The sequence below is a fragment of the Lithobates pipiens genome, unplaced genomic scaffold (assembly GCF_037356315.1).
Source record: "Lithobates pipiens isolate NorthernLeopardFrog02 unplaced genomic scaffold, aLitPip1_a1.2 Scaffold_28, whole genome shotgun sequence".
NCBI classification, from domain to species: domain Eukaryota; kingdom Metazoa; phylum Chordata; class Amphibia; order Anura; family Ranidae; genus Lithobates; species Lithobates pipiens.
The window spans coordinates 181,262,161-181,274,007 of NW_027507789.1; the positions used below are offsets into that span (position 1 = coordinate 181,262,161).

The following is an 11,847-nucleotide window of genomic DNA, read 5'->3' on the forward strand; positions in this document are numbered from 1 at the left end:
TGGCTGATCCGAGGCAAGATTCAAAAGAAAGTCTCAAAAGGTCAACAATGGAGCTTATTGTAAACTATTTGCTCACCTTCAGCTTCTTTCCCTTGTACGGGTTCTTCACATGTTCTTCTGCGTCCTGAATCAATTCTGACAGTGTCCGAAACTTCCTGACCTGCAAGTGATATTACATGAGTTCATATTATTTTATTTAAGAGTCCCTGTAGTCTTAGATCAGATTGCTGTGACGCACAGTACCTATCATCAGGCATCTTATAAAAAAACTATAATAGGTTTGGGTGAACTGTATTGTATAAATACCTGTAATAAACAAACTTATAAAAAAAAAAAAATACACACAACCATTGTTTTACAAATACATAAAATTCATGACAAAGGGAACCCAAGAGCACTACAGGTTATCCAAAGAGACAGAATAGCAGACCCTGTCAAACTATGGACTGATCCATCCTGCAAGGGTTAACTCTTCCCTATGACTCATTTAGATTGAGTGACAGGGGACAGGCCTTTTTACTTAGGCTGCTGCTGCTTTCTGGAAAATACCAGACCCTTATCTGAGCAAGCAGCCTGGCAGGCCCCTGAACTATACCAGGCCACATGCCCTCAACATATGGGGGCGGTGTGCTTTGGGGCAGGGGACAAGGGTTGCAGGGGGCTTATCAGAATCTTGAAGCCCCCTTTAACAAGATCCCACCTCTGCTATGTGAATGAGTAAGGGTACATTGTACCCCTACTCTTTACCAAATAAAAAACACAGACACAGTTTGTGACAATTCCTTTATTAAAAATAAAAAAAGCATTGTCCCAGGTGTAGCTCAGTTAGGATGCCCACCGCAATGTACACCACTCATTCACATGGGGGGGGGGGGGGGGGGCAGGATCAAGTTCAAAACACATCCAATTTGCATATATGTGAACAGAGTCTTAAAAGTTCAGCTACAACAATGTAGGCACCATAGGATGCAGGCATCTAAAATCTTCTTTACAACAAAGCGCCTGGAGCTCTCCATATCTGTCACGCAGCACAGTTCCAGGTCCTAGGGAACAACCCCAGATGGATTGGTCACTTGTTATTCTACACCAGCCTCTCTCAACCTTTTAAACATGGAGGAACCCTGGAAATGACTTTTTGGTCTCAAGCAACCACTGACAATTCACAGTACATTAGTGTAGTATCAGTGGAAAGCCTGCTTCTTACATTGGTGGTCAGTGGGAAGAATGACCCTTACGTGGGTGGTCAGGCAACCCCAGTCAATATTTACCCCATCTATATATCAGTACATTAGCATGGTGGTCAGTGGGAAGTGTGGTGGTCAGTGTAAAGAAGGCTTCTTACATTGGAGGTCAATAGGAAGAATGTCCCTTACATTGGAGGTTAGTGGGAAGAATGCTCCTTACATTGCTGGTCGATGGGAACAATTCTCCTTACATTGGCGGTCAGTGGGACTAATGCTCCTTACATTGGTGGTCAATGGGTAGAATCCCCCACTTACAGATAGCTACAAAGATTATTTGTGGCAGTGATTATATAGAGAGTAAGAAACTGTTCATTTTTCAAGGAATCACTTTTAACCTCTGAAGGAACCCAGGTTGAGAAGGGCTGTTCTGTCATCCTAGACATAAATCTGGACACTTATGTGGCACTGGCAGGAACACTCTCACTCCCCCACCCTACCTCATTTGAAATCTCAGTCCACTTCTGGCGACACATGGAACCGTTGTAATGCTTAAAGGCTAGCTTGTTCCAATCCAGGTGGGACTCAGTGGTCTTGAACTTCGTGTTGTCCTGGCCTGGTAAGAGAGACTTCATTGTCTCCAGGAGAGTAAGCATGTCATCTTGGGACCATTGGTCTGGGAGAAAGAAGGAAGAAAAAAGGAACATGTGAATTAACATCTACATAGGTAAGACTCACGACTATGTGTAGATCTGTGATGTATTTTGATTTTACACGTAAGCCCGTGCAAAATGGATGAAGAATAGGCAAGTTGGGTAACTAGGGTTAAATCCCTAAGAGCTGTGGTTGGTTGCTAAACAGATGAAACAATGTCTCCCTATGGATTAAGGTACGTAGGGAGTGAATTTTTTTCTTAAACACTGGCACTTCTATAATCTGATAACAGCAGGTCAGCCTTCTGGCTGAACACTCCCTTTCAGCCAGTTCACAGGTATGGCATCATCTAAAGATAATAGAAACAGTTGGGAATACACAAGGAAGTTTAAAATATCTTGGTATACTTGGCCTGGAGAGGACAGTTTATTCTTTCTCAACTAAATTGGAGTTTTGCTTTAATTAGTACTCAGAACTTCAGAGTCCTACCACTAGAGTGAGCCAGATCCCTTGTAATTCACTGACTTCCCTACATTAGCGTACAATTTTCAGAGCTGGTGTTGAACATCAAGCAGTACAAAGCAACCCCTGGTTTCCTTACCCTGATCGTTTGGGGCGGTCATGGTGGTAATAGTTTGCCCACCAGCTGCTCCGTTCATCCTTTGCCGGGCGAAACCTTAGCACCAATTTAGGCTAGTCTGTAAAATAAGATAAGCAAAGTCAATATGACCGGTCGCTAACATGAATCCAAGGAACAAACTCACACAATATAGACCAGTCCACAACAAATGCAGAAATTCGATTGGCTTTTAGACTTCTTTGAGCTGGGATGCCACTTTAAAATTCTTGTGCAGCAACCCAGAACTACTTTCTGGTCATCATTATTGGAGATGTGCTCTGATCTTTGGGCTGCACCTTACAGGGATGTGGTAGAACAGCTTGCTTCAAATCAGGTAAAGTCAAAGAATTTGCGCCATGATGGCCAACAATCTGTAGCCCCTGAAACCATTTCCAAGGCACAAAAGGCCTATACAAGTCATCTGGACTAGGCAGAAAAGGCTTTAATGGCTGATATGTCATCCTGGGGGAAGACTACTAGTTGACTGTCAGGCAGCAGAGTCCTTAATGACCAACCTGATTTAAGAAGCATACGGCAACCCCTGGGTCATCCCAGTGGTCCATATCACTGCTGCGTAGTAGTGAGATATAAACATGGCAGCAGTGCCAACGCAGAATCAGAATGACCCCAGTCTTCAGAATTTCTGAAGGCCCGAGGTCATTCTGCACCATCGCTGCTGATTACACATTGTTGATGTTGATATCTCCCACTGAATGAGTCATTCACACAGCAATGGTAGAGAGTGATCCTGGCCTTATGCGTTTTCAAAATCTGTAATTTATGTGGCAGTGGTGGTGGTGCCGAAGGTCCATGTAATTTAGTCATTTTGAATAAGTGGTTCATGTTGTGGTCACGCAGAAGTAGAATGAGCCCGGCCTTCGGTTATTATGAATAAATGATGGCTGGGATCATTCTATCCCTGTGCCGCCATGTAAATTGCTCATTCTGAATCAAAGTCGGGGTCATTCTGCACTGCCACCACCTATGCTGATTACTTATTGTTGATGTTTACATTCCCCCCCGAATCAGGGTTCAGGCGCAGAATGACCTTGGCCTTCAACTGTTCAGAATAACTGAAGGCTGGGTTCATTCTACGCCTGCATTGCCGCCACATGAATGACTGAAAGCCGAGGTCATTTTACGCCAGCAATGCTGCCACATGAATGGCTGAAGGTCCATGGTCATTTTACGCCTGCAATGCCGCCACATGAAGGACTGAAGATCTGTGGTCATTCTGCACTGCCACCACCACAAATATATTTAATTTTGAATGACTAAAAGCTGGTGTTATACTGTGTCACCACTGCCTCCGCTGATTAGTGTGTTGAGGTTTCCTCCTCTGAATGAGGGCACAGGTACAGTATGACCCCAGCCTTCAGTCATTTTGAATGAATCATTCATGTGGTAGTCATTCAGGGGTAGATGTAAACATTAACTGTGTATTATCAGCTTAGGCGGCAACAGCGCAAATGCCCTTGGTCATTTAAAATGAGCTATTTATGTGGCAGCCCAGGTGCAGAATGACTCAGGCCTTCAATTATTCTGAATGACTACCTGAAGGTCATTCTGTGCCTGCGCCGCCAAATAAATAGCTAATTTTGAATGATTGAGGGCCATGGGCATTTGCACTGTTGCCTCCTAAGCTGATAATACACAGTTAATGTTTACATTTTCCCCTGACTGAGACCATAGGCGTAGAAAGCTTCCCTTCAGAATAAATGAAAGCGGAGGTCATTCCGTATCTGTGCTGCTGCCACATGAATGCCTTATTCAAGATGACTGAAGGGGCATTTTGCACCGTTGCAATGACACAACTCATTCAGACCTGAAGGTCGGGATCATTCAGCACCACCGCTGCCTCAGACTGTTACACGTTGTTGTTTACATCACCCTCTAAATGAAGGCACAAGCACAAAACACCCCCGTTTTCAGTCACCCTGAATGGGTCATCCACATGGTGGTGCTGGTGGCCCAGGGGGCAGCATTACCTTGACCTTTAGTTATTCTGTATGGTGGAAGGCCGAGGTAATTCTGAGCCACCACTGCCTCGACCGATTTTACATTGTTGGTGTTTACATCTCACTCTGAATGAACTGCAGGCACAGCTGAGGTCACCCTGCACTTCTGCCACATGAATATCTCATTCTGAGTGACTGAACGCCGGTGACATTATGCACCGCTGCTGCCTCAGCTGACCACACATAGTTGATGTTTACATCTCTCTTTAGATGAATGGGCAAGCACAGAATGAGTCCTTCATGTGACAGAGCCGCACAGGTGGAGAATGACCCTCCGGTCTTCAGTTATTCTAAATAGTTGAAGGCCGAGGTAATTCTGTGTGTGCATTGCCATGTACAGTGGGTATAGAAAAAGAATCACCCCCCCCTTTAAAATAATCACATTTTGTTGCCTTGCCGCCTGAAATCAAGACAGACACCATTTTTGTTTTATCCAGCTGTATTTACTAGTGCAACTTATAACATCCAAGTGAAACATATAACACTAACATGTCAGAAAAAAAACTTTCAGCATAGGTTTATACTTGTGCGATGCGGGAACTAGCCTTATTACTACGCCGGTTCCCGCATCTCTCCCACAGTCAGTTCACACAGCCCTCTGCGTACCGCTGCAGGTGCCAATACAATGTTAATGACGCCCCCAGATTGGTTCACAGATTGCAGTGCGAACTGTGAACTCGCACAGGAATGAGATTGCATAGGTGAGAACACCCATGCGATCCAATTTCAGTGAGGATAGGCGAGACTAAAACTGAATTAATTGGCCTCAACACCAAACAATATGTCTGGCGGAAAATCCAATACAACTCACCATCCAAATAATACCATTCCTACAGTAAAGCATGGTGGGGGTACTATCCTGTTATGGGGGAGTTTCTTTGCAGCAGGGACTGGAGCACTTGTCAGGATAGAAAGAAAAATGGATGTGGCAAAATAGCATTAAATTCTTGAGGAAGATCTGCTGCACTCTGCCAGAAAGTTGTCAATGGGAAGAAGGTTTACCTTACAACATGGCAATAACCCAAAGCACACACCAAATGACCATATAGTAGTTGAAGGAGAAAGGGGTGAATGTCCTTGCATGGCTTAGTCAGAGCCCAGACTTAAACCCCATTGAAAAATTGTGGAAAGGCTGCAGTCCACCAATGGCGACCATTAAATTTAACTGAACTTGAGCAGTTTTGCAAAGAAGAGTGGGCAAAGAGTGCAAAGGCTAGATGCGCAAAGTTAAGTTAGACATAGCCAACAAACTAAAGGCTGTAAATAAAGCAAAATGTGGTTAAAAAAACTGACATAAGGGGGTGTTCCTTTTTCCAACTCAGTGATTCTGTTTTTGAATTTTGTAGATTTTTTCTGACATGTTGACATCTTTCACTTGGATGTTATAAGTTGCACTAGTAAATACAGTTGGATAAAACAAAAACTGGCTTCGTTTCAGGCTGCAAAGCACAAAAATGTGATTATTTAAAAAAAAAAAAAAAAAAAAAAAAAAAAAAAGGGGGGGTGATTCTTTTCTATACCCACTGTAAATGACTTATTCTGAATGACTGAAGACCTGGGACTATTCTGCACCACTGTCACCTCAGCTGATTACACATCTCCCCCTGAATGAGGTGCAGGCGTAGAATGACTCAAGGCCGAGGTTTTTTAATGCATGTGCCACCACCTCACAAATGACTGAAGGCCTGTACATTGTACATCTCCCCCTGAATGACTGAAGGCTGAGGTCATTCTATCCTATGCCACCACCACACGAATAACTGAAGGACTGGGGCCAGGTCAACTGCCACCTCAGCCGATTCTACAGTATACATATCCCGTGCGCCTCCATCACACGGATAACGGAAGGCTGGGGCCATTCTGTGCCACTGCTACCTCAGCTGACCACACATTGTTGATGTTTACATTTCTCTTTAAAGTGGTTGTACACCATGTACAACCACTTTTACCTACAGGTAGGCTTACCTGTAGGTGCCACGATTTAGGAGATATTTACTAAAAAGGCAAGCACCAATGTCTATGGTGCATGTGCACTTTAGAAAGGGCACATCATGCCATTTCTAATAGGGGTCATGCCGTGACTGGCTGCTCGTGCGCGCATGTATGAGAGTGACGTCATGCGACTACGGCCAGAGCTGGAGTTTGCGTTCCCAGAAGGAAGAGGGGTGAAGATGGACGCTCACTGCTTGTGGGACAGCGGTGACATCGCAGGCATTGGTTTCAGGTAAGTGACACATAATGGGCTAGTATGCGGTGCAGAATGACCCCCGGCCTTTAGTTAGTTTGAATGGTTGAAGGCTGAGGAGGTTTTGTGTGCGCGCTGCCATGTAAATAACTCATTCTGAATGGCTGAAGACCTGGGACTATTCTGTACCACCGCCACCTCAGCTGATTATACTTAAGGCTGGGTTCACACAGCGGAGCGGCTCACAGCAGGGGTCCGGTGCATCCCTGTTCACCGTTTCAGGTCTGATTTCAGACCTGAAATAAACCAAAAGACGCACAAGGCTCCTGTGCAATTGGCTCCGCAGCTGTCCCAGAGTTGTGTGAACAGGCTCCATTGAGAGTCGGTCACAGTCTCCTGAGGATCCAATTCACAATAGTGTGAACCCAGCCTTATACATCTCCCCATGAATCAGGTGCAGGCGCAGAATGACTGAAGGCCGAGGTTATTTTATGCCTGTTCCGCCACCACACAAATGACTGAAGGCCTGGGGCCATTCTGCACCACCGCCACCTCAGCTGATTTTACAGTATATATATTCCCTGGAATGAGGTGTAGGCGGGAATGACTGAAGGCCTGGGGCCAATCTGCACACCGCCACCTCAGCTGATAATACACTGTACAACTCCCCTTAAATGACTTAAGGTGAGGTTATTCTATGCCTGCGTTGACACCACATGAATGACTGAAGGTCAGGGGTCATTCTATGCTATGCCACCACATGAATGACTGAATGTTGGGTCGCTCTATGCTATACCACCACATGAATGACTGTTGGTCAGGGGTCATTCTATGCTATGCCCCCACATGAATGACTGAATGTCGGATCACTCTATGCTATGCCACAACATGAATGACTGAACGTCAGGGTCATTCTATGCTATGCCACCACATGCATGACTGAAGGCTGAGGTCAGTCTATGCTATGCCACCACATGAATGACTGAAGGTCGGGGGTCATTCTATGCCATCACATGAATGACTGAAGGTCGGGGTCATTCTATGCTATGCCACCACCATACAAATGACTGAAACCCAGGGGCCATTCTGTGCCCTGCCACCTCAGCTGATTCTACAGTATATGTATCTCCCGGAATGAGGCGCGGAATGACTGAAGGCCATGGTCATTCCATGCCTGCGCCTCCACCACACAAATGCCTGAAGGCTGAGGCAATTCTGTGCTACCTCAGCAGATTATACATTGTTGATGTTCTTTATCTCTCTCTAAATGAGGTGCAGGCACAGAATAACTAAAGGCCGATGTCACCGTATGCCTTCCCCACCGCCATGCGAATGGCTGGAGGCCGGGGCCATTGTATGCCTGCCCCACTGTCATGCGAATGGCTGGAGGCCATTTTATGCCTGCCCCACCGCCAATGCGAATGGCTGGAGGCTGGGGTCATTTTATGACTGCCCCACCGCCATGCGAATGGCTGAGGCCGGGGGTCATTTTATGCCTGCCCCACCGCCATGCGAATGGCTGAGGCCGGGGGTCATTTTATGCCTGCCCCACCGCCATGCGAATGGCTGAGGCCGGGGGTCATTTTATGCCTGCCCCACCGCCATGCGAATGGCTGAGGCCGGGGGTCATTTTATGCCTGCCCCACCGCCATGCGAATGGCTGAGGCCGGGGGTCATTTTATGCCTGCCCCACCGTCATGCGAATGGCTGAGGCCGGGGGTCATTTTATGCCTGCCCCACCGTCATGCGAATGGCTGAGGCCGGGGGTCATTTTATGCCTGCCCCACCACCATGCGAATGGCTGAGGCCGGGGGTCATTTTATGTCTGCCCCACCACCATGCGAATGGCTGTGGCCGGGGGTCATTTTATGTCTGCCCCACCGCCATGCGAATGGCTGAGGCCAATGGTTCTTTTATGCCTGCCCCACCACCACACAAATGGCTGCTGGTCGCGTCATTCTGCACGGCTGCTTGTGGCTGGTTACACATTTTTGCTATTTATATCTCCCACCAGTTGAGTCGTTTAGCGGCACGGGCATAAAATGGCACCTGGCTTTACAAATTCAGAATAACTGAAGGTTTGGGTCACCCTGCGCCCCCACTGGGGAAAGATATAATAAGCCCCAATATTATAATCATCAGCGGCAGCGCGGTGTATATGCCCCTCACCTCATACAGACATAAGTGCGTTTACATTTGTGTAAGTTGAGACGCAGTACACAGACGCGTATCTTTATCAGACGTAAATCTTATACAGGAGTTTGAGGCCTTTATCATGTTATATGACTACTAATATCAGATCACTAATAAAATACGACAGAAATAATAATCACCACCCTCTCTACACTGATCTACAGCAAACACAATCATTCTGTGCAACACAAACAGTTCAGCTTTCAGACACAGATTTTTTGCAGATATTGAATTTCAATGAACGTTTTCCATAATTGATTCATTTTGTGAACACGGGCGATGCCAAAACAACTGATCCTGATATAAAATGTAGAAGAGATCGATTGTAAAGGGCGGCCTGCGCCCCCCCAGCAGCACAATGAGAGTCGTAGCGATTCTCAGAGATCAGTCTGATGATGTGATTCTAGGATCGGTGACATCGATCGTCCAGTTTATGATTGGCAGGGGACGCCATGTTAGAGATGACGGTAGGGGTGTGCAGTGCCGGGATTGGTCGGCGGGAGATTTGGGGTAATCTCTATGGCGATGGGTGGAATCGCTGGAAGCGGGCGGTGATTGGCAGCGCCCGGTGCGGGTGGCTCCGGGCGGTGACATCACCCTCCCCCATGGAAGGGCAGGCGGAGGTCGGTGATCTCCGCGGATTAGCCTGCAGGGGGCCCCCGCCGCCTCCCAGCACAGGGGCCGCCCAGTACCGGGAGGTGGGGGGGACGGGATCCGGAATGCAGCAGTGCAGGGAGGATCTGCAGCCTCACCGGGCACCGATCGCTGGGCCGACAAGTAGCAGCGGCCATCACACCCGATCCCGGGAGATCGGCGGGCACTGCAGAAACCCGATCCTTAACATCTGGCACCGTGTTCCTAGTGCCTGGCAGGGAGTGATCGGAGCCCGGGCTGTATATGGCATTCGATCCAGCCACCCCGGTCATGGCCGATCAGCCCCCCTCCACATGGCCGATCAGCCCCCCTCCACGTGTGCGGGCTCCCCCTCCAATTCGCCACGGCTTCCCCGCATCCGATCCCGGCAATCCCCGGCCGATCCTCCCCCCATCCCCGGCCCCGATCGTTACCCGTGGAAGATGGCAGCGCTCCTCCGTCCTCCAGCCCGATCTCCTTGTTCTCCTCCCCGAGGGGCACACAAGCGGCTGCCCGGCCTCACCTTCCGGCCGCAGGGAGGAGGAGGAGCCGGAGGAGAGCGACCTCACCAGACCCAGCGCGGAACTAGCAGGCTGTCCGAGAAAAACAAGAGCAGCCGCCGGGGTAGGGAGGAGGGGAGAGCACCCCACGATCCGTCTCTGATCAGCCCCGAGAAATTCTCCGGGGTGGCCGGTGCTGGGACTCTCCCCGCCTCCCCGGAGGTGACCCCCCCGGAGCAGACGGGCATGTGATCGGTAATGCTGCCAGGATCCCCCCTACCTACCCGGCTGGCTGGACTGACTCACCCCGATCCGCCTTCCCGAAGACAAAGGGCTCCGATCTCCGAGACAAAGCCGCTGCGGCAGCCCCTGGGTAATGGCGAGCTCCGGGGGAGGGGGGGCGCTGCCTGCTCCTTCTCCCCGCCCAGCGACTCTGCAGCAGCAGCCGGCCAGACGGAGCCGCGGGAGCCGCCTCCTCCTCCTCCCGCTACACTCCGCACCGCGCCGGCCACCGCCCGCCAGGGGGGACCCCAACTGACCGAGCGACCCCCCCGGGGGGGACCCCGATCTGTCCCCTACCGTGGGGAACCGACTGATCCTCCGGGGGGGACACCGATATACCCACCTCCCGATATCCCTGCACAACGGGGAACCTCGACTGACCGAGCGATCCTCCCCCGGGGGGACCCCGATCAGTCCTCTAACAGGGGGAACCGATTGATCCTCCGGGGGGGACACCGATATACCTCCCTACCGATAACACTGCACAACGGGGAACCTCGACTAACCGAGCGATCCTCCCCCCCCCGGGGGGACCCGGATCTGTCCTCTACCGAGGGGGGGGGGCACACCGATCTGTCCTCTACCGAGGGAGGGGGAACCGACTGATCCACCCCCTCCCGATATCACTGCACCGCCTGGCAGGGGGGATCTAACAACCTCCACCGTCTTCAGCTCGGCAGGGGGGATCTCATCAGTCCTCCGGGGAGACCGATCTCCCGCCACTATTGCACCGCCTAGCAGGGGCGACCCAACACCGGGGGGACCGATCTACCTAAATTGGGGGGACCGATCTCCCCTTCTCCCGATACCCCTGCACCGGGAAAACCCCGATCTACGGGGGACACCGAAATAAACACCTCCGATGTGCCCACCCCGGTTTGTCCTCCGGGGGAACACCGATCTACAGTCCCCCCATCCAAGGGTTGCTCAGATCCACCGTCCTCCGATCTACCCACCTCCGGTCAGGCTCGGTGTGGTCCCGGGTGTGGACTCTTCCCCGTCCCCGCAGAGATCTCCTCTTCCCCGCCTCCGCCGTGCCTGAGCCGCCTTCCAATCAGCCGGACCCCCTCCATCCTCCTCTCCCTGCAACACGCTCCAGCCTTCCAGCCAACCAACCCAGCCCAGCCTTCCACCCATCCCGTCCAACCACAGGGCTCTCCCTTCCAGCCACAGACACGGCGGCCCTCCTCCCTTCCAGACACCCAACACTCCCTCCCTTCCAACAAGCCGCCTCTTCACCCATTTCCAGCCACCAGCATCCCCTTCCACCCGGGCATACATCACCCTCCCTTCCACCCGGGCATACATCACCCTCCCTTCATCCCAGGCATACATCACCCTCCCTTTCCACCCACAGATCCCTTCCACCCGGGCATATATCACCCTAACTTCCACCCACAGATCCCTCCCTTCCACCCGGGCACACATCACCCTCCCTTCCACCCGGGCATACATCACCCTCCCTTCCACCCACAGATCCCTTCCACCCGGGCATACATCACCCTCCCTTCCACCCACAGATCCCTTCCACCCGGGCATATATCACCCTCCCTTCCACCCACAGATCCCTTCCACCCGGGCA

General features: G+C 50.4%; 1 protein-coding gene across 4 annotated transcripts in view; it reads right to left on the bottom strand.

The window, feature by feature from the left end:
• The window catches only part of UBTF (upstream binding transcription factor), a 31,204-nt gene extending 19,834 nt beyond the window's left edge, over positions 1–11,370 (bottom strand). The window contains exons 1-4 of one of the 4 annotated variants that reach the window (XM_077460046.1): positions 11,222–11,370; positions 2,437–2,533; positions 1,682–1,857; positions 77–160 (exon numbers count right to left, since the gene is read on the bottom strand). In XM_077460046.1, the coding sequence (XP_077316172.1) occupies positions 77–160; positions 1,682–1,857; positions 2,437–2,494 (318 nt within the window). In that variant the 5' untranslated portion in view covers positions 2,495–2,533; positions 11,222–11,370. Of the gene's footprint in view, positions 1–76; positions 161–1,681; positions 1,858–2,436; positions 2,534–9,917; positions 10,072–10,267; positions 10,435–11,221 lie in introns of those variants that run through there. The other 3 variants (XM_077460048.1, XM_077460049.1, XM_077460047.1) reach the window with 3 other exon arrangements.
• Between the last annotated feature and the right edge of the window lie 477 nt (positions 11,371–11,847).